Source organism: Vitis vinifera, chromosome 7, assembly GCF_030704535.1.
Source record: "Vitis vinifera cultivar Pinot Noir 40024 chromosome 7, ASM3070453v1".
Taxonomy (NCBI): domain Eukaryota; kingdom Viridiplantae; phylum Streptophyta; class Magnoliopsida; order Vitales; family Vitaceae; genus Vitis; species Vitis vinifera.
Window position 1 is genome coordinate 27,999,608 of NC_081811.1, and position 23,807 is coordinate 28,023,414.

A 23,807-nucleotide genomic window follows, 5' to 3' on the forward strand; every position below is an offset into this window, starting at 1 on the left:
GTAACCTCTTTTCAAATTCGGCCATCTGTACGGACACCTAACAAAACCAAGGTAAATCCTGACTCTTGCATGGAAATTAAATATTATTAACGTAATTTCTATATTTTTTTAGAGACACTTTAAATGTAATTTTTATCTAGAATATTTTATTTTTAATTATTATTGATATTTATATAATTATTTAATTATTTAATTACTTTTTGAATAAATAATTATTTTTATTTTGTATTTTCTGATAATGAAATATACTTTAGAGCTTCAATGAGAAAATTATTTAATTTAATTTATTGTAAATTATTTTATTTATATTTTAATTACAATAACATTAAGTCATTAATTTGATTTGAATGACAATTATGGGTTTAAGGAAAAAAAAATAGTGGTGGTTGAGTGGTCGTACCAAAATTACATCATTCGAAAGTCAATGCATCAAAATCCTTGAAGCCAATCTAAAAATAGGAATAATTTTTAATTAATTAAGTAATTAAGTAATTAAGTAATTAAATAATAATAATAATAATAATGATAATAATGGTAATTTATATTCTAGGCTGTACCCTTCCTTCATTTCTACTTCTATTCCTGTCTGCAGCAATAACAGACATGGCTGCTCTCTCCCAATTCTTCTCCCACCTCTACACCATGACGATAGTCTTTTTCACTCTGCTCCTACTCGAAATAGTAATCCTCGTCCGGTCGGTGACCGGAATCGCCTGCAACCCCGACAAACGGCTGATAACGCGGAGCCAGTACCTGGATTTAATCGAAGAAAAGAGCCCAACGATTCGGTACAGGAGCGCAATAATGCAGGAGATGCTGGAATGCGCAGTGTGTTTGTCGAGGTTTGAAGATGGAGAGGAGATTAGGAAGCTTCAATGCAAGCATATATTTCATAAGGGGTGTTTGGATATGTGGTTGCAGCAAGACTGCCCGACATGCCCATTATGCAGAAGAAGGGTTTTGCCTGAGGAGATTGTTACCAAGTATCATCTGCAAAACCAGGTAGAGTATGATGGGAGTGATGAGGAGCTTATCTTCTTGTTATCTGCATTACATGGTAACAATTTATACAGATTCATGTAGGGTTTTTTTTCTGTTTGTTTCTATGGAAAATGTGCCTTGGTCTTGTACATAGGGACAATATATCAATATATAATAAATATATATATATATATATATATATATATATATATATATATATATATATATATCTAGTCTCTGCCTAGTGTATGTACATGTCATTTCAGTGAAATGGATAAAAGCATATGGGTGATTTTGGGGATTTTGAGATCAAATTGCCGGTGGGGTTCTTGATTTTTCGGTTCTTTTTTTTCTTGTTCTTTTTTTGAGATTTTTGGGTCCCCAGATTTGGTGGGTTGAGACCCAGTTTGCAGATTTTCCTTCCTCCCAAACAGAGGATTTGGGGTCTGGGAATTCAGAACCCAAACCCATCAAGATAGTTAAATTTTATGGCAAACAGCGATTGAAATGGGTGGAGTTTGGGAAACCCAGAAGTTCCAGATTGAGATAGTTATGATGATGAAAAGAAACGGAAATTGTTTCTTTTTTTCTTTTTCTTCAAAGATGTGCTTATGGTTATGATGACCTACCAGATTAGCTACACTTAACCGATCTTCAATTATGACTCTTGGATTGGTGGTTGGAGAGGTTGGGGGATTTTATCAGCTTTATATCATTTGCCACAGTGCCAAAGAAAATCTGCAGTCGGCTGTTTGGTGCGACTGAAATTAGTTTCCAACTTTCTACACTAATCTCCTCTCTTTTCCATGGATTCTCAGCAGCCAAACAAGCCACAGAATTCCATCGGATTCCAATCCATTCCAAAACTGTTTCCCCTTTTTTTTTTTCCTTAATTTTTTTAAAGATTGAGTGACTTCTAATCTAGGTTAACGACAACGTACATCAAATCAATTTGCCTTATTATTAATCCAGCCTAATAAGATTTAGGTGAAAGGTTTGATTAGGTATGCGCCCTTTTGGCTTTTTATCATAATTTTTTTTTCCATTTACAAACTCAAAGATGAAAATCATTTTTTTTTTTCAATTATTGCTCAAAAAAAATTATAAAAATAATTGAAAAAATCTAAATTTATTTCCAAAAATAGTTGGATTCAAGAAGTAATTTTCAAAAACAGTTTAGAGACATAAAGATAGGCTTTTAATTAAACCCTGACTTCATTGGTAATAATTTGGCCTCCTAGTTATCAAGATTCATGTACTCTTCATGAACAGACAGAGAATATTAGTTGGAACTCCCATGATCCCATCCGAGTCATCTCTTAAAAAAGGTTAATTAATGAATCAATCAATCAATCAATTAACATTAAAAAAAATGATTGAGGGTGTTGAGGAGAGTCTGAAATAAAAGAATGTATTGAAGTGATGTGGGGGCCATAATTTTCTACAACCAATCTGATATGGTACTATTTGGAGGATCAGAGATTTTATGGCCTGAATTTGGGTTGTTTCTGGTTTTGGAGTGAGTAAATGTATAGAATTTGGTTCCCACTTGGGGTGAGTAAATGCAATTTTTATTTTGTGAAAAAAGGTAGGTGGATGACTAGGCTAAATTAATTTCAAACTTTGAATTTCAACCCAATTATCCATCCCTTCAATTATATACAAATCTATTTGCTTTCCTTTATTTTTATTTTTATTTTATTATTATTATTTTTCTAAATCCCACCTTAAAATAAAACAAATGGACTTGAAATTGAAGACCCCATCATCATATATTTATGAGAAAATGTTTTTGAAAATAATTCCTTAAAAAATATTAATTACAATCCATTTACCAATGATTTTAAAAAGCATTTTCAGTTTAAAAGGTATTTCTGTAAATAAATTAGATGTTTGATAAATTTTATGAAATACTTTTAAAAATAATAAAAAATCACTTATAAACTTGTGATTTCTATAAAAAAAAAAAATTTATAAAAAAACTTGATAAATGATTCTTTTAAAAGCATTTTTAAACAAAATATTTTCAATAAAAATACTTTGAATAAAAACACTATTAAATGTGATCTTAATTATTTAAAAAATCAAAATTTGTTTCTAAATGAATTTATAGTTTTCATTCTAACTTTAAATATGGATGAATCAAACATACTTTTAGTGATATGAAATTTTTTCAAATAAAAAATCTAATATTTGGAAACCTACAAATTCTCAAATAATCTATTAGAGTGTTTGCTTTTTTAACTTTTTTTTTAAAGTAATTTATTTTTAAACTTTAAGTTATTTATTTTTCCACTTTTTTATAATTTATTATAAATTTTGTATTGAATAGAAAAAAATAAATTATTTAACTTTTTCTTGGAAAAAGTAATATGCTTATTTTTTTAAAAAAAATTAATACTTAATAAAAATAAAATATTATAAAAATAAATAATATAATACTTAACATTATTAAGCATGGTTTAGTTTTAAATTTTATTTAAAATTAAGCAAAATAAATAAATAAACACGAACTCCATCTAATTGTGGTAATTTTGTAATTGGATATAAGATATTTTTCAAAATGTGAAATTTGTCAAATTCGTTCTAAAAAATGAGCTCACAAATGATGCTGAAAGCACATAAAGTTGAAAGAGATGTGTAGTTACCAATTTGAATGTGATGGTACCCATCAAAAGGGTGGCTGGTCCACATCCTATACCATATCAATTTCGGGGGAGAAGGGTCCAAAACCACTAGATTTAGTGGTATAGGAATTAGATATTTATAGGTTTTGTTTGGAATTGAAATAGTTATTAAAAACATTTGGTAATGTTTTCATAAATAAAATTTTATTTAAAAATTTAAATATGAAAACGGTTTTAATGATTTATTCTTCCTAAAAGTATTACACACTTATGTGTATAATATAAAAACTTTTAGGATATATTTGGTTATTGAAAAATTAGAAAAAAAAATGAAAGAAAATAAATAAATAAATAAATTCAAAATCAATAATTATTTTTACATGTTTTTTCAAATTTATTTCCTTTAGTTTCTTTAATTATATAAATATTAAATAATTTTAAAATATATAAAATTTTAAATAATTTTAATTATATTTTATTTTCTTTCATATTTTTTATGGTGAAACCAAAAATGAGAAAATAATTTTTCTTACCATTTTTTCTTTTTTTAATATTTTATGAGAACCAGCATAACATTAAAGGATTTCTCATATTTTTATTTACTATTTAAAATATTATTAAAAAAAGTGACAACACCTAAAATTTATTCTCAGAAACAATTTATATTTCAAAATGATTTCTCAAAAAAAAAAAATGGTTTTAGTCAAAAGTTTGTAAATTATAAAATTATTTAGATTCTAAAAAAACACAAAATTGTTTTAGGAGTCTCTATTTCATTTTAGATTTTTTATTTTTGGCATAATTTCTTTTAAATGATGAGTAAAAATTTCTTTATTTAAAATTGTAGATTTACTTGTAAATTGAGTTCCACGATATTTTTAGTGGGCAAAATCTCATTTCACATCATGTTAAATTTATGATTACGATTATGATTGTTGTGTCAAAACATCCATTTCATCCGAGGATGAAGTTGAAGTTTGAAAATAATAGAAGGAATTAAAACAAATGTATCATGATTACTTAACTAGACATATTTTGACTTTGTTTTTAAATAATTTTGAAAACACTCAAAAAGCGTTTTCAAAATGGTTAAAAGTGTTTCCAAATGATTGACAGTGACTTGAAATGCTTTTTAGAGAACTAGTTGATAGCTGATTCTTTTATTTTTATTTATTTATATTTTTTACTAATACATCATAAAAACACTCTCACAATACGTTTGCTATTTTTTATTTTTTTTTATCCAAACACTAATATTATGTTTGTTCCAGGTAAGTACTAATATTATATTTGGTTATACAAAAGTACTTAAAAAAAGAAAACAAATTTAAAAATAATTTTATATATTTGATTTTATTATAAAAAAAAATTTACATATAATTAAAATGAATTAGAAATTTATGTATTTTTGAATTATTTAATTTTTATATACAAGAGTGAACATATAAACTTTTATTTTTATTTTTTGCTTTAATTTTTCTTTCCATTTTCTTACCCTCACATATTCTTTCAATTTTTTTGAGAATCAAACATAATCTAATATTCTTTTTAAAGTTATTTTTAAAAAGATTATACTAATTAAAACATTACAAATTAAAATTACCTGCAAAATGATCTCTTATTATGATAATTCACCTAAGAGTATGTTGACAATATTTTTGTAAAGCATTTTTAACCTAATTACAGAAAAATAAAGCGTTTGATAAAATTTTAAAAATATTTTTAAACATTTGAAAAGTCACTTATAAATTTGGAAAATTACTTGCAATGTTTTCTAAAAAAATATTTTAGAAGCGATTCTCTTGACAATAATGTTAAAAAAAAAAATACACTTACACAAAAGACACTTTGAACTTCCAATTTGGGCTTATCGTGATTCAAAATAGAAAAAAATTATGGTATGACTAAACAAAAGTCATTAAAGAACAATTAGCATTATAAAAAAGGGTTGGTTTCAAGCTATTATTAAAGGAATAAGACTTGTCTCAGGAGGAATATGGAGTGGGAATAGGCATCTCATTCATTTTCTCTCTTATTCCTATGTTTGGATAAATGTTAAGAAGGTGGAAATAAAATAAAAAATTATTCCGGCAAAAATCAAATCCAACTTATGAGTCGGATTTGCATTCATTAAAAGTAGGTGGTATTATGATTCATTAAACCTATTTGATAATTTAAAATAACCTAAATTACTATTTTACCCTCTTATCTTGTTCTTCAAATTCGATGTTTATCTTATTTGCAAAGGTAGAGATCCATTTATCATCTACTTCTTATCTTCTTTGCAAAGCTAGAGACCCACTCATCATCCAATTCTCTGCAACAAGTGTTTCCATGATATTTAAAAAAAAATAAAAATCAATTTCTAATTTATAGGGTTTTGGATGTTCATTTTGATTGTTGGACCTAGGATTCGTCATTGTTTGCTGTAACTAGGTTTTGAAAACTCCTTTCTACATCTTCGATCAGGTTTACCTTATTTTCTCTTTCTTCTTCTATTTCTTTATATGTGTTTCTTCTTCTCTATAAATCGATTTTTTTATTTTATTATTAATTTATGTTTGGAATCTTTGATGTTTCTTTATCTTGTATTAATGGAAACTGGAGAGAAAAATTGAAAGGGTTGAAAAAAGATTTTTCGATTTCACGTGTTTACAATATTGAAAATTTTTAATGGTTAGAAAAAAAATAAAAAGAAAAAAACAAACAAAAACAAAACTTTTGGTTTTTTTTCTCTTTTTTTTTTCTTGGTAAAATATAATTCTATAGCTTTTTTTGCATGACAAATTATTTAAAATTTTGATAAAAAAAAACGAATATTTAAATTTTTTTAAGGTTATGGATTTTATCGGAAATGATACTTGTTGAAAATTAGAATAAATTTGAATTCTTTTATTTCCTCTTTTGAAAATAGGAAAAACATTTGCTAACTTTGAGAATTTAAATATTGTAATAAATAATTTTTTTTTGAAAAATATAATTTTATAACTACTTAAGCATGACAAATTATTCAAATTTTTAATAAAAATAATAATTGAATATTTGTGCATTAGGGTTATACAATTTTTTATGGTTAATTTTTTATTTATTGAGTATATATATATATATTTTAGTCTTATTATTTAATAACAAAAAACCTCTCAAATTTTATTTTTTTTAAATAAAAGCAAAAATAAAAAAATAATTTAAATTATATAAAGGGGTATTATTGTAAATTTATTTCCTTTTCATTTCCATTCCTATTATTATCAAACATCGGAAGGGAAACAAATAATCATTACAATCTTTTATTCCTAAGTTCATTTAAATACTAGAAAGGGAATCATTAAATTCATTCCATTCCACTAAAGGAAACAAAATATTATTTCCATTCTCTATTCCGACGTACCAAACACCCCCTCTATGTATTTTTCCTTAAATATCATTGACCTCTCCCAACACTTATTGTTTTTGTTTTTTTTTTTTGTAAAGATTGAGTATGTTTTACATTAACTTTAGAAAGTATTTATAATATTTTCAATATTTCTAAAAACATTTACAATATTTTTTAAATTATTATCATAGGTACTTTTTGTATACATATAAAAAAATATGATAAATCATCTAAGAGTGTGTGTTTGACAGCATTTTTGTAAAACACTTTTAATTCAATTATAGAAAAATAAGGTGTTCGATAATATTTAAAAAATATTTTTAAATATTTAAAAAATCACTTATCAATTTCAAAAATTACTTAAAATTTTTTTATAAATGATTCTCCTGAAAATAGTTTTTAAAAAAAACACTTGCACAACAAATAGTTTTTATAAATGATACAACCTAAGCCAAACGATAACCTTAAAATTTTACTCTTTCTGCAGCCATCATAAAAGGGAAATTTGAGCTTCCAATTTGGGTTTACCGTGATTCAAAATAGACAAAAATATATATATATGGTATGACTACATACAAGTCATTAAAGAACAATTCCTCAATAATTGTATAGAAAGGGCTCGGTTTCAAGTTTACTATTACAGGAATAAAACTCTTTTAAGTATACTTCTTCTTAAATATCATCGACCTCGCACGTTACTTATCAATTAGTTTTTTTAAAATACCTAAAGTATATTTTACAGTTATTTTATAAAATATTTTTAATATTCCTAAAAACATTTTCAACATTCTTAAAATCATTGTTAAACGTATTCTCTATATACGTATAAAAAATTTAACATCCAAAAAAATTTGTTGAAAACGAATTTTGAAAGCAACTTAGAGCTCAAGCCTTTAATGTCATGACAACATCAAATATGAGAACCTTGGTTTACATACATATTTAATGGGCTTCGGGCTGCAACTTGTATTACCCATGCCCAACCCAATAAGTGCAGGACTTTGGTTAGGAAAATAATAAATCTAAAATATTAGGGTTGACATAGATCGATGCAGGCCATGTTTATATTATATATTGTTTTATTAAAAAAATAAACAAAATATTATGACTATTCTTAGTTTTTAGTTATATTAGTTCATGAGTTGGGATATATATAAAATAAAAACTACTTTTTTCATATATCAATTCATATCATATGATTCAAAAAAATTTCTTAATTTATGTATTTTTAAATTAAAGGTAATTCTCGGTATTACTTTCTAATGATATATAAATACTATTTTTTGCTTGAATGTATACCATATTTGATTTATAAGTACATAAAATTTTAATTATTTTATGAATCTATCAGTTTTTTAAATTACTAAAGTACTTTTAATATTTGAAGTTTTAGTTTATGAATAACCATTTATGTTAAATTAATAAAAAATGATCCATTTTAGGGTTAGTGATATTTAGATTTTATTTTTTTATTACATAATATAATATTAAAATATTTTTTTTTTGTTTGAATCCCTCAAATTAGGAACATCGATTTTATCTCCACCATGCTTCGGGAGTAAAATTTTTTTATTATGTCATGAAATATAATTTTAATTATTTAATAAAAATCAATTTAAGCCTAAGGAGGGTTAATTTTGTCTTTTTAAGAGGGTTGGCCTTGAACTCGCTAGCAATATATTAATAACTCATTATTTAATAATTTAGGTTTAGACGATTCCCTTGTTTCTTAGTTTAGGTGGGCCACTGGGCCTTGAACACGACCACGAGGCCGAGCCCGTAGGCTGGCCCATGGTGGCCCAATCAATTCGAGCCGGATCCTCTATGTTACCATGAGCCCGGTTCAAGGCTTCTTCTCACTCTTCTCCTTCTCTTTCTTTTTTTTTTCTTTTTTTTATTCATTTTACTTATAATATTTTGCATATCCCTATGTAATATTTTCTACTTCAAACATTAGTTAGAACTTGTTGCCCCTTCAATAAAATTTAACAATTTAATAATTAAATAATTAAAATAGACCAATAAATTAGGTAAAAAAAATAATAATAATCTAGTATCCAAACAATATCTATTTTAACCTTGTTCCAATTGAGTTTTGAGTGTCCAAATAGGTTGATCCAACCAAACCCAGTATTTGAGAAAGGGGGGAACAATTATCATTATTAAAATACTTTTTTTTCTCTTACTATATGAAAAGTCATCTCTCTCCAAAAATCATAAAGAAAATTATTGTTCGAGATGAAAAGAATGTTCGAATAGGTTATCCGAGCACGTTACTCTAATATTTAAGTTAAAGATGGAAGACTCAAGTGGTAACGTAACTTTTCTTATAACTAAGGGCAGCTATTTATTTTGGCTCAACTATAACATCTTCTTTGTTGTCTTAATGACCCATTTGATTGCGTCTGATTGTATGTTATAACATGCTTATCAAGCGACATGCCCTGTTAATGTTGATCCGTTTGATACCCCTGGGCCAAACGGACTAGTCTATCCAGCCTTGCGCTATCAGGCTGTAACCAGACGAATCTAGACGATGGCTATGTGCCCCTCCTAAACAATCCAACAAAATCAAACTTAGATACCAAGTAATGAGATGGGTACTTATTGAATGGGACCTATTAAGAATAATAATGATTCAAAATTATTTTTCAGTACTCATTTAGTGGGACCTATTAATAAGAATAATTCAAAATTATTGGTGGATAAGGTCTTGAGGGCAGCCCACGATCTGAAAACCTCCTTTCAACCTGACCCAAAAGTACCCTTCCCGATTGAAATTTGAAAATTGGGTCTATGCTTAGAAGTTAAGAATTTCCAAATTCCATTTCCATTGATAAGAAAAGAAAATCAAATTGTAGAATCATGTCATTGGATATATAACTGGTTCTTGATATATGAAGAAAGTATGTACAACTCCTGAAGAAAGGAAAAAAGAAAAAGAGGAAAGAAAATGGGAGTCATCTACAGCTCATATAGAAAGAAGATTCATACTATCATGAAAAAAAAAAAAGGGGGTGGGGGGGGGAGGAAAAGAAAATTCAAGCAGAGAAGAAGCCATTAATGGCAGCAAGACCAATCTGGCTCTTGGGCTCCAAAACCCACTTCACAATCTCCGTGTTCTCTTCACCCACCGCCTTCTTCACCCAGGAGAACCCCTCCAGCCTCATCGCAATGGCTGACACACTAGAAACAAAGCCAATCTCCTCTGCTGCTGCTCCTCCTCCTCCTTCTCCTCCACCACCACTTTTTTTTGAGTTCTTGACCCTCCTCTCATACTCCTCTGCAACTAGCATAGCAATATCTGACATCTCTCTCTTGATTAAATGATGGGTAGTTTTTGACTTCTGGTGGACACCGCTGACAAGTTTGGGATATTTATATAGGAGAAGAGAGAGAAATGAGTATAGACTATAAAAAAGGGGGAGTGGGAAATGAGGAAGAATATATGGATAAGGCTGACAGGTGGGTCTTGTACTAGGAGTTGTATTTTATGTGGTATGGTGGGTGGTGGTGATAAGGTGGTTTTGGTCATGTTCTAGTGGTTCCCCATTTCTATGGGCTTTGGAAATGTGCACAAAATTCTCGTAGCTTGTGGAAATTGTCACCTCACCTGCCCAATGAACTTGGAAGCTTTCAAACCTTCCTTCTAGCCCCTTTTTTTAATTAATTAACTTAAGATAGTTAAGTCTACACTCCCCCTCTTGTCTGATTTTGGATGTATTTTTAGTTTTAATGTTTTTAAGATTTTTATACACACGGTAAATGTCACACCCACCGGCCTACCCATAAGCCCCTTTGTTCCCTCATCATGTTTGATGGTTACATAATTTTATTTTTTATTTTGAAAATTATATAACAAAAATAAAATTATTTTCTTCCACACTTCTTTTAATATAAAAGAATTTAAAACTTGAACATGAATATTAAATTTGTTTTGGAAATTTTGTGAATCAAACATAATTTTCAAAATTATTTAAAAAAAAAAAAATTATCTAACTTGGTGTTAATCTTTTTATAAATGATAAAAGAAAAAAAAAAGTTAGAATTATATTTGTTGCTTGCAATTTTTGTTATTAATAAATTTATGGTCAAGCAACCCAAATAAATATGAGCTTTCCAAAATCCCTCCAATTTATTTATTTTTGATTAATTAATTTAATAATTGAAAATTAAGAGCAGGGGTAGTTTGGTCAGAGCCACATGGCAATAGTTTTGTGTGGGTGGTTTTGCAGTATCTGTGGTTAAAACCAGAGAATGAAAACAGGAGTGCCAATGGTATAATTCAGAAAGGAAAAGACAGTTTTGGAACGTTGAGTTTTCAAAACCATTAAAGAAACCACCCTACCTTTTTAAGAAGATATATCCATAAGTTATATTTCCAAGATAAATATAAATATATAAAATTACAAAAATACCCTCATCATCTACTTAATACTAATTTTATTATTTATTTATTTTTAATAACAGTTTTGTGTTTTCATAATAAAAATATTAGAAAACACGTTTAACAATTAACAAATTATTTTATGTTTTATGTTCTTAATGATAGAAAATATGGTATTTTTAAATAACATCTTTTAATTGTTTTTATCAAGTTTTTTAGAATTATTTTAAAAAAATAATTATATACACATATATAATGATTAAAAATAAAGTTTTACATATAAAAATTATTTTTAAAGTATATTTAAAAATATTGAAAATAGGTTAAAAACATTTTAGTTTTCAAACAAATTTGCGTTTTACAAAACATGATAAAACAAATTTCAAAAACTATTTTAAAAAACGATTACCAAACAAGACTTAAGATTTTTATGAGAAAAATGAAAATTTTCTAATTTTGCGTGTTTATTTCATGAGATTTAAAGGGGAAAGGAAAAAGGTTAGGATCAATTCTTTTAATCTTTTTTTTTTCTACTATTTGGAAGGATGGATATTAATTAGAAAATAAAATTCTAATTATTTTTTTTATTTATCAATTTTCTTTTATAAACTATTAGAAAGTAAACTCAAGATTTAAATTTCACAACAATAAACGAGAATGAAAAAATGATTTTATTTTTTAAAGTATTTAGGTTTTTTTTTTTTAAGAATAAGAATAAAAGTCTAAAATTCATTTGTGTTCTACTTGGTAACATCTCTATGAGAAAAAAAAAATTATAATTAAAGAGTTTTTATCCGAAGTGTTTTGGTTAATATTTTGTTTCAAAAAAATCTATTTCAAACATTAGGAAACGTTTTTAATCCCTTTCAAAATGACTCCCAAATGTGCTCTAAAACCATTTTCAAAATCATTTCTTTATGTTGTCAAATTATTTTGTGCCTAAGAGCTTTCCTTATCAATAATTACATAAAATTAATTATAAGAAACGTTTTTAATATTTTTTTATCATTTAAATATGAAAAATATTAAAAATGTTTTTTAAAATCATTCTTAAATAGGCTCTAAATATTTATCCTGAATCACTTCACGTGATTTTTCAAATATGAAAAAATAAATTAAAAAATCTATCAAATACCTAATATTTTGTTTGAAAAAATATATATAAAATTATTGTCAAAATCAATTATTTTTCTGTAGTCAAAATAATCTTCTAAGCTTTCATTGGCAATAATTTACCTAACCTTTAAGGTCAAAAAGGCTATTAAAGCATTTTCATCGGCTCCAAACCTTTACGCAATCAGATACATTCCTCTGTGCCCAATCCAAATTTGTCGGTGACGGGCTTCGTCATAAGCACTAATCAACGCACAAAAATTCATGTTTTTTTCTTCAAAAAAATCCTACATCCCTTTCACACATATGCATGAGTAGGCGTCCAGTCAATTTCTTAGCAATCTGGAAATTATTTTTTTTTTCTTAAAAATAAAAATTCCTGGATGCTTTTCACATTTGCACGAACATTTTAGTACTTTACACCAGAGCTGCACATGCCACATGGTTACCACGTGGTGGGCCAGTTATTCATGGGACCAAGACCAACCTGCCGTCACATATAGGGTCAGGTGTAAATTTGACCCGTTTAGCCAAAAGCAGGTTTGGGGCAGTCCAAAAATTTCAAGCCGAAGCCCAGATCAACTGCATCTAAGCCCTACATAGGCGGCCCAACCCCTTCGAGTCTGGGCTTGGACTGATCTTTTAAGCTTGAGTATGGTCGATGGTAGCCTGAGAAATCCCCTAGGATAAGTCCTTCAAACTTAAACTAGGCGTGCAACTTCGGCTCGGGTTGTGGTAGCCTGTTTTGGACAGGATTAAACAATTGGTTGGACTTGAATTAAGTTTTCCATTGGATAACCCGAAATATTTATAAGTTATACGATCCAATATAATAACATGTATTAACACAAATTTCCTAAAATTGGACATACAAGCCCAAAAAACATTAATAATGTTATTACAGTTCATCCAAAAATAATTATCTTGAGTTAGATTTCGAATTAAGAGATCAAATCTGACTCAAATTCACTACCAAACTACTCAACCCGCATGAGATGCAGCACAAGCTCAGAGATATGTAAGAGACCCATAGTCTGAGACTACCACTAATTCAAACCTTGCTACCTATTTGTGAATAAAATAGACAGATTTTGTCAAATTTTCACACCTAACTGAAATTAAAATCACTTAAATTTCAGTCTTACAAGCTTTTATTTTCTACAAGAAGAGGCCTCTTTCATTCATCAGAACAGCTTCACTAGTTTGCTTATCAGAATGGTCATATAACACAGATTTTCCGGTTTTTGTACAAAATTACATTCTATATTGTAATGTGCAATATATCTGGAAAGGAGACCGAAAAAGCAAATAGGGGAAGGAAGCACTCTTCCTATAATGAAACATATATGCAATCTAAAGAAATCCCAGAAGACATTTCACGAAGGAAACCAATGACATGGGAAATATCATTAGGTCCCTCTTGTCAGTTTACTTAAGATGTCAAGTCTCAAGGCAATAAAAGGGAAAGTAGTAGGGTAATGATTCCCGTGTATTCTTTTATGAAGTATGATTTGGAGAATTGTAGATATGATCCGACAAATTCAAAAACAGTTGAGATTTGCTTGCTCAGTAGCTGCCTACATGTTTGTTGTGCTAAGCTGCATAAGATCCAGAGCCCATGCTAAGAGACTGACCTGCCAAAGTAGAGAGCCAGTCTTATCTCTACATCATTTCTTCCCACTGAACAATGAAATGACTTCTTTGGATTCATAGGAGGCCAAGTGCTTTCAGCTGCTGAACATGCTCAGATGGTAGAGGCGGGGGTGACCACTCAGACCCTGTCATCTCACCGTCAACATCCTCAACAACGTACTCCTGGACAGAGCATATAAAAGTACTTCAACAATGATGATTGATGAATACTGGAATATTTAACAGAGGTCACATGTCCAGGAAAGTACATGTAATTCAGCTATTCTCACAGCCAAACAACTCGTTAGAAAGTTAGAGACAGTGGCACCAAGTGTAAGACCATTAGCAAAAGGCTGAGTGGAGAAACTTAGCTCCTAAAATCATAAATCATTTAGATATGACATTATTTTATCAGCAGGAAGATGTATCTGGAATCCCTGCAAGTTAATATCAGAAAAGCAATCTACAAATGAAAAAAATAAAATGGTGTATGAAAGTGAGCTTCCAAAGAAATTGATATGTCACTTGAACAGGTGATATGTTAACATGAGCTCTCTGCCACTCATCTGAATTCTGTCCCAACTCATTTAATTAGTGTCAATAGCGGGATTGATTATTTTACAAGCCCAATATATTACTTGTTTTTTCAGTTGAAATATCATAACTACAGACCTGGTTAACTGGGTAACAACTTGTTTTTTAAGCCATGAGCTTAGGTGTTATTTGGATACATTTCCTATTCTCTGGTTTTACTCAAATTTTAAAATTTTAATAGCAATTTTTAATAACATAAGATCAGTGCCTACCTTTTTTTTTTTTTTTTTTTAAAGAAGTCTACCCAAATGCCACCTTTGTTATTTTCATTTGGTTAGCTTATTTCCCCACAATATGGCAATTTAAAGCATTGCAGTGCAGAGAAAAAAGTGAAAAAAGTAAACCCAACTCACTTTTGTCAGCATCCTCTTTGCAAGTATGTGATAATGCCTCTGCCAAATGCGTTGTCCAACCATTGTAGCCACCAATACGCTGTAGAATATGCCAATCACAGTAAACAGTCCTAGTACAATCAAAGCCATAATAAATAACAATGGCAAGCCTGCCTCGCCAGCACCTCCTAAGCAGCCGCATTCACCTGCTGTGCTTGCACAACTTTCAAAGCATGTTGTGCAGTCAGTCCACATACAAAGAGTGCCTGGTAAATGGCAGTCTGCACACATTCTGCAATGATGAAAGGAAAATTGAATCAAATCAATAAAAATATATTCTGGATTCATACACTCCCAATAGTCACATAACTTGTTGACAAGGAGAAAAATTCTAACAATAAGCACTATCTATGTAGTTCATGTACTTCCAAATTATTTAAAGAAAAAGAAAAGACAAGAAAGAGAGAAGCATCAAGATGCAAAAAGCTTGGAAATCATACTTCATTAGCTCACCCTAGAAGAACACTTCTGCTAAAAAGTTGAACTGACATGAACACAGCAGTCACCTTTTTTGTTCTTTCTGATAAGCAACACAATTACGGTAATTATAAAAAATTTCAAAACTTTTTCTGGACATCTAATAATATTCCGTCTGATAATTCAGTGTACCACAACACATAGGCTACTTAAAAGAAATCACTTCATACAGTGCTTTCCAAACATTCAGAAGGGCCTCTTTCTAGGGTGGGGGTTATTTAAACGGTGGTGCATCAAAACTCAAACCCGCAGGTGGCAAATATCACCTAACCTTCAGACTATACATCAGCCAAAACCCTCAAAGGACATGTGTGCACAGGAACAACGCAGAACTCCACATCCATATCTATAACAGCAAGTAGAGCTCTTAGAGAAGGTTTTAAGGTGGCAGGGAGCCACAGTGCCCAAGAGCTTGTGGTGAAAGGAACTCCAAGCTTGTCATGGATATCATTAATAATGGCGTTAATCCACCTTGCGAGGTTTGGGTCTCATGTAAGAGATGTGGGATACATCCATAGAGGATATCCCTAGATAGAGCTGAATGGCAGAAAAGGATTCATGAAGGGTGTAGCCTTTGAGGCCTGCCTCAAGTAGTAAAGGGTTGGGGAGGATTTGTCGGAGGTTTCAAGTTCAAGCCCCAGTGGGGACAAAAATTTACCTATCAAAAAAGAAAAGAAAAGATTCATGTGGAGTGTCTAATGCCATAGTTGGGATTGCATCAAGATGACTTGTTGATGCATACAATATTCTAGATCTACTTTTACATATTCAGAAAAGCCAACAGGAGTATAGACTAACTGCTTGGGATAACAATAGGAATTGGAATCCTAACATTCCTGTTTAGGTTAAGATTTAGAAATCATAATGTTCAGGGTCTGTGACTTTTCTGCCCTTTTTTACCTTTCCATGTTGGTGATGTCTCTTTTTACAGAGAAACAAAGTGCAAATCAAAAAACATTATTAGAAATGCATAAAAAAGGATCAAAAAGAAAGTCTGTGATAAGCTCCCTTTTTTGTGCAACGAGAACCAAGTCAGAAGCAGCACAAGATCTTGAACCATTTTAATCAACAGAGTGGTGCAATAGTCAAAGCGGTGTTCCCTTTATCCAAGGTAGGTGCATGTAAGAATCAATAAGATGACAACCATCTTGCCACATTAAGAAGACTTTTGTAATTCCTTGCTCTCTTACGTTAAATTAGACAACTAGATGATTTTTATTTTTTTTGATAGGTAAGAAAAGATCTATTAAAAAGAGGCGCCAAAAGACAACTAGATGAAATGAATAGCAAATTATGTAAAAAATACAAAGCATAAAAATTACTTTCTTCAACCAGTGAAGAATCAATAAGGATGCATAATTACAATGTGGACTAGAAGAGAGGCAAATGCAAAGTTGTGTTCATTATATAGAGGGAATTGGAGAAACCATGTAATTCCCATATGTCCTTGCTTTTGACCTGGTGTTTTTTTGCACAGGAATAGGTACTTGACCTAGGATTTTTTGCACAGGAATATGTACCTGATCTGGCATTTTCTGCACAAGGAAATGTACTTCATAACTGTCACATGTACAGTAGTCCTCCCTCCCTCCCTCCCCCCCCCCCCCCCCCCCCCACCCCTCTCTCTCTCTCTCTATATATATATATATATTGTGTTCCTGGGAGAGGTCTGAAATTTAGGTCAAGTTCTAACTCAAATTTTATAAATCACCCAAGCCTCAAAACTAAAATAAAAAGTGAGAAACAAATTTAGTATTAGCCATCTTGCAAAACAGCCAAGAATTATAAACATAATATATCCTCTGAACAAAAACAACAAATGGTGAATTGTCAGTAAGAAATAAATCCAAACAGTAGAGTTATACCCGGGCTGACAGCAACAAAGACATAACTCTCGACAAGGCTGAGCCAGATCATTTCGCACCCTTCGATCGTAGCAAGTTATGAAGCACCCAGATAATCCCAGCAAAGCAAAAAACAACAGTGCTCCTGTAGTTGCCAACAATAGCAATATGTGTATCACCATCACAAAACATCAAATGTCCTCTAGACAATAGTTTTATAGCTGCAAGCACATGCTTCCAGCCATTTATGTTTTAGTAACTAAACAAATAGTAATTAATCCTAAGGCATAAGACTTTTATGGAAGATTTACCAAAAAATAGCAACAGCTTCAAGTGATACGCGTTCTTGCTCTTCACAGTGGAGAAGAGCAATTTAAACATCTTTTAAAATTTTAATCTCATAAAAGTTCCAACAAACAAGTAGATATAAAAAAATAATGGATAACATAGCCTATTTTGAAAAATAGAAAAGTCAAATCAGCCAGGGACAACTCAAGCTTTAGCATGGATAACAATGTAGCAATTGAAACATGAAGCTTCAGTAGGAAACAGAGCTTGTTAAACAAAGCAGGGAAAGAAGAATAAAATAGGTCAAGCAGAATATATTAAATGAACATCTCTAGATTATGAGCATCACGGGCCAGAATAGGTCTGACATTTCATATACTGAGATCTCAGACCCAAACAATAAGGAAACAAAAATTCTAAATTTCATTCTACAAGACTGCAGTAAGAGAAGTGCCAATTGTAATTCCATTTCCATCTTTATTTAAACATTCAAAGGAAGAAAAACCTGCTCATGTGTTTGTCCCAATGGTAGGGCACAAACAGGTCTCTGTCACCTAGGTATTTAGAGCTCTCCCTATATCCATCCTATGACAAAAATGAACACTCCACATTGCTCAAAATTAATTTATAACAAATGTTTTACCCAAAAAACTGACCCTAAAGTTCCAGAAAAGACATAATTAGAACAAATGGGCAGTGAATAAGATACTAGAAAATCATCAAACAAATAACAAATTAGGGAGCAGAGGCAATGCCTTACAGAAAACATGTGGTCAGCCAACATTAAGTCGAACCAAAGATCAACCATGTCAGTTTAGGCGCAAAATATTACCATACAACAGATGTTAATTCTTGTACTAGGTGATTCTTTATCTAAAGCCGGACACAACAAAGCATTCAATCTTAATTTTTTGGGCTGCAACACTCCATGAAACTTGACACCTAAAAAATGTATCTAGAAAGCCTTCTGCTGTGGAACTACCATCCCAAATTTTAAGGAGGCCTATGTAATTTTTTACATAAAAATCCATCCTAAAACGCCATAAAATTTCAGAGTCCATGTGCTCCACTGTCAACAAAAATAAAATATAAAAATAACCATATATAGAAATTTCTGAACAAGCTCACATGAATTCCTCAGTTTATCAAGAAACATATAAATATATCAATCTGATGACTATGACATATCAGATTCCTGAGTTTTTACCACATATGTAGTAGAAACTAATTTCACTGTCAAAACCCCATGCTAGTCGAAGCCAGAACTGCTGGAAACCATCTATTAAGTACACCAAATATGCAAATGAAGCAATTACCTGCACACAAGGAAAAAAACCTAGGAATTGAAACAACACTGAAAAAACAGAACCTTTCTAATCTTTCAAGAAAGCTAAATACAAAACAAATAAACATAAAAGACCAACGACCTACAAGCTGAACTGCCAGAAATATAAATATAATGTCTCTAGTCACAAAGAACCGAAATTTCAACGTTCGCCATTTCCTATCAGCAACAACATGAACTCTCAAATGATAAGGGGCCTTGCAGGTTGTGCAATGAGCAAATGCAAACCCTTCCTGCAGAAATCAAAGTAACACAGTCAGGTGAAATGAGTGTACAACTAAATAACATCTAAGGAACATGAATATGTCTGTTAAACTAATTTCTAACAACATACAAATGTTCTTCCTTTTACGTAAGCATGAATGAAAAGTACAGAACAATTCATTGCCCACACAGATAACAGACAGAAATAGTAGGATATAAATATATAAATGAACAAGCAATGTGATATCTTCAGCAAAAATAAAACATAAGGAACTGACAAAAAAAAACAGATCTCTAAATTCATTAGAGAAGATTTTATTAATACAAATTAAATCTGCAGGGGAAATTGTGATCCAGCCATGTAACAATGATGACCAACATGAATATGGAATACCAAACAATATAACCTTCCAAAATACCATATCATTATGTTTATAACAACAAATCGATAACTTATTAAATCCTTGGGAAATTATGATCTAGCCATGTAACAAGGATGACCAACATGAATACGGAATACCAGACCATAGAATCTTCCAAAATACCATATCATCACATTTAGGACAATAAATCAATAAGTTGTTTCCATTTAACCCAACAACAATTTAATGTGATTCATCCTCGTAAACCCAATGGTTATACTTAGCTTTTGCGTATATTCATTTTTGTTTGTTATTTCCATCCATGCAACACTGTTTATGAAAACTTAGAATACAGCATGGGAAGCATCATTAAAAGTGGCACACAGTTAATTGCAATCTAGATATGCATAGTTTACAAGGCGACCTGTAACTGCATGACATAAAAATAAAGTTCTGATATAGCTAGTTATGACTTCCATCTGACATGCAAATTATTTATGCATGATCCAGTAGTATTAAAAGAATCCACAGCAATAGATTCATGAGTTAACTATCAATTAAAAAAGCAACTTATATTTAACATTAAAAATACAAGATAAAAATAAATACAAATATAAATAAATAAAAAAGTCATATATATCAAAAGAGTCCTCATTTAAAAACTTTTCTATGGTGAAAGCAATGCCCACAAGAGTACATCCTGAAGACTCAAGTCCAAGCAGGTTTAAATCTTATATGCAATGGTGAAATAGGATCAAACCACAAATCCTGACTCCTGAGAATAATCATTTTTGTGAGAACCGCCCTCACATTCAGAAATTAAAATGAATATCACTCTTATACTTCCACACATGAACATGTCAACATGCACACACACAAGCAAGCAAGTGGTCAATTTATAGGCAGGTGAGAGAAGATGGTATTCAAACTCAGGCAAATACTAAATTCAAGCCAGCATAACAACCTTCAATAGAACCTCAAAAATTACAAAGCTATTCTGAATGTTAACAATTGATTCATGCCTGGAGGTTCCAACTTGTTGCCTCGAAACCCAACAACATATGTTCAATAAGAATGACAAATGCAAGACTTCAAACAACAGTAACTTCAAGAAAATGTTATATTCTACTTCTCCACAACTATGGTTTGATCCATAAGTATAAAAAACTCATCTCAACTCAATGCAAGAAGTTCTTAATTGCAAACTCTTAAGTCTCAGCTACGAGAAAATAAAAGTAAAAGAGACACCATAACAATCTGCCAAAAAAATTCAATTAGAAGGTGAAATCTGAAGAAACCTGAAAATATGAAGTGCAATATAGGGCAAGAAGTATCAAAAATGATATTGCAGGGTACAGAGGTTGATGCACAAGGAAAAAACAGTATATCACTTAAAATTAAAAGAGCACATGAACAAATAAAATGAAATAAAACACTGCAGAATCAAAATATCAAAGAACCAAGGAAATAAAATGACCATCTTTGGTTCATCAGAAACAATTAGGCCCATTTTCCATGTAGCTGAAGTTTATGAGTTCACTAAGGAGACATTACAAGTATAGTGTTATATCTATGCTAAAATCACTGCATCACAAAGATGGCACTTATACCCTCACAGCTCGCCAATGATCCAAACATTCCCGGTGAACGTACTTGGATGTCCCTTTACACTTGCAAGGAGCAATAAAATCCCTACCTGAGGTAAAACAATAACAAAAGGTGAGAGCAATGCTGACCCACCTCAATTTTACAAATTGGTGAATCATAATAATCAAGCATTAACATAGCCCCATCACTCCACAGGAGAACAGTCAGTCTATGATATTAATATTGTACATGATAACATTGACTACCCATGTCCTGCATTATTACTGAAAAAAAGAAAATGAGAAAGAAAAAAAAAAAAGGTCCACACTTAAGTGTTTGAATGGTACTATTTCTGCTTCATTTTCTTCCAATTCACTCCACATTGTGGGACCAAGACAAACACAAAGAATAGAGTGTATATAGAAAAATATAGGGTTGAAGTAGATCACCACAAGTCCTATAAAAAAAAGAGGTAGATCACCACAAGTGATCTGGTTCTTCTTCATTTTGTTGATGCTTCATTTGGCTGTGTATGAGAGGCAGGAAAAAGAAGTGAAATTGAACATTTGAACTATAACTCCACTCAACCTAGCCTGGTAACACTACATCCTAGTCTTGTATAATTGATTTTAACAGAAATATATAATTCAAAAATTTTCACTTCACTGTCTTTTCCATGGCTCTTGGCAAGAAAACAATACCTCCCAACAGGGAAGGCCCGCACCAAAGTAATATATTTTCTTTTCAATTTTTGTTAATGCTCCAACTTGTTGCAAAGATAAAATGTAGAAAACCAAAACGCACTGGTTAACAAGAAAACGTGGAAATTCAATCAATAAAAGTGAATAAACGAATCATCCATTCAACTTAACCTAATGCAACGAATTAGCTTAATTCACAATTTCAACATTTAAAAATGGAAACATATGGAGAATTACTTTTTCTCTTTTCTTCCTCACCTTCTTGGCACCCGAACAGAGGATAAACGTCGAATTCGAAGATAAACCAATGCAATTACAACAAATTTCAACGACACAAATGTGAATTACGAAATCCCAAGTGAGACAAAATGAGAAAAATCACCATCGGTTTCGAGGCAAATTCTGCACTGGATTTGCTCTCCCTGACCGGCTTCGAGGTCGATCTCGGAGGGTTCGGCCATCGGAGAAGGAGCGATGAGAGGAGAAACATCCTCATGATCCGACATGGATTTGCAGAGAGATGAAGAAATTGCAGAGGCAATTTTAGGGAGAGAAGTTCATGAACAGAAACAATTAAAAAAAAACCCCTAATTCCCAATTCTCTTTCTACTCTCTGTTGGTTTTGGCCTGAGACAGGATTTTTCGACGTCTGTGAGGTTTCTGGTGACACGCGAGCAAGAAACAAAAGTCTCTGTACTGGGTTGATCTCGACTTCTTCCGATATTCCCAATAAGTCCTTTGGACTGTTACCACCTTGGAAAATAGAAAAGAGAAAATATAAAAATGAAGATACATCCTCTATGAATGGTTCATCTTTCAAATGAATAAGACATTTTTGAAAAAAATTGGTAAAAAAGAAAAATATTTATTATGTCTGAGCCCGGGTTCGAACCGGGGACCTCTAGTGTGTGAGACTAGCGTGATAACCAACTACACCACCCAGACAATATGTTATTAAATTTTTTTTAATATTTATTTAATAACATTTTTTTTAATTCTTTAAACATTTTTTTAAGTTATTGAAAGTACCAATGATCTTTTTTGAACATTAAGCTAGTAGTAATGGTTTGATTGTAAACCCCTTAGTCCATCCATTTTGATATACGAGATTAATTACGAGTTATGACTTTTGATTATGATATGTACAAGTTCATATCTTAACTACATATTTAACACGTCTAATTACTAATCAACTACGTCTTTAACATGTCTAATTAACAATTAGATTATAAAGATGTAATAAGAAATTCCATAAAAATGGTAGGCAATATAACATTACTTTTAATCATTTTTTTTTTTTTTTAAGAATCCCAAAATATTTAAACCCAAGTCTGCCTCTTTACTCTATCACATAGGTGTTTTCTTTTTATTTTATAATCTCTAATGCTAAGGTCATATTAGTTGATCGGATATAATATACGATAGAATAATAAGAAATTATGATATATTTTAACGTATGTTTCATTGATAATTAATTAAGATAAGATAAAATAATAAGTGATTAAACATGTTATCTATCATTTTTATTTTTTTATGTCACTTCTAGTTGGGTTATATTAATGTTAAGGTATAATATATGTATATCTTAGATTATTTTTTACATTTTTTTTCATATTACTTATTTTGAAAAATAATTTTTTTTTATCAAAATATTAATTTCATGGTTAAAAAAAAAAAAAGTTATGACATATATCATAAAATATATAATTTTTGAACAGAAAATGAACATAATGAAGAACACTTCAATCTGAAAATCAATAAGAACTTTGAATAAATCTCCTAGTTAAATCCGGAGGAGTCACAATGGTCTTACTTAAAACCCAGATAACTTTTTCAGAGCTTCTATAAAGTACTCAGACTTCGAAAATAGAAGATGAAAGAGAAGATGAATATGATGCAC

General features: G+C 30.4%; 2 protein-coding genes and 1 non-coding gene across 3 annotated transcripts; 1 reads left to right on the plus strand and 2 right to left on the minus strand.

The window, feature by feature from the left end:
• Positions 1–603: 603 nt before the first annotated feature.
• LOC104879925 (probable E3 ubiquitin-protein ligase XERICO) lies at positions 604–1,083 on the plus strand. The gene has a single exon (XM_010654543.3). The coding sequence runs from the start codon at positions 604–606 to the stop codon at positions 1,081–1,083; it is 480 nt and encodes a 159-aa protein (XP_010652845.1).
• A 12,707-nt stretch (positions 1,084–13,790) lies between these two features.
• Positions 13,791–22,704, minus strand: LOC100266317 (uncharacterized). Its single transcript, XM_002280881.5, has 7 exons — positions 22,290–22,704; positions 21,230–21,315; positions 19,140–19,286; positions 18,916–19,024; positions 17,442–17,565; positions 15,061–15,331; positions 13,791–14,296 (listed from the first exon to the last, which is right to left on the minus strand). The coding sequence occupies exons 1-7, from the start codon at positions 22,411–22,413 to the stop codon at positions 14,189–14,191; spliced, it is 969 nt and encodes a 322-aa protein (XP_002280917.1). The 5' UTR covers positions 22,414–22,704; the 3' UTR covers positions 13,791–14,188.
• A 74-nt stretch (positions 22,705–22,778) lies between these two features.
• On the minus strand, positions 22,779–22,852 carry TRNAV-CAC (transfer RNA valine (anticodon CAC)). Its single transcript has one exon. It is a non-coding gene; the product is annotated as a tRNA-Val (tRNA).
• Positions 22,853–23,807: the final 955 nt, after the last annotated feature.

What these genes read in the sequence shown, in the direction of transcription:
- LOC104879925 (XM_010654543.3), top strand. Translation starts at nt 604, where the DNA reads ATGGCTGCTCTCTCCCAATTCTTCTCCCACCTCTACACCATGACGATA.
- LOC100266317 (XM_002280881.5), bottom strand. Translation starts at nt 22,413, where the DNA reads ATGTCGGATCATGAGGATGTTTCTCCTCTCATCGCTCCTTCTCCGATG. An exon ending in CTTTGTTGCTGTCAGCCCGG is followed by an intron (nt 15,332 to 17,441) that starts GTATAACTCTAC and finishes TCATCATTGCAG; the next exon opens with AATGTGTGCAGACTGCCATT. An exon ending in CAAAGAGGATGCTGACAAAA is followed by an intron (nt 14,297 to 15,060) that starts GTGAGTTGGGTT and finishes TGCTCTGTCCAG; the next exon opens with GAGTACGTTGTTGAGGATGT.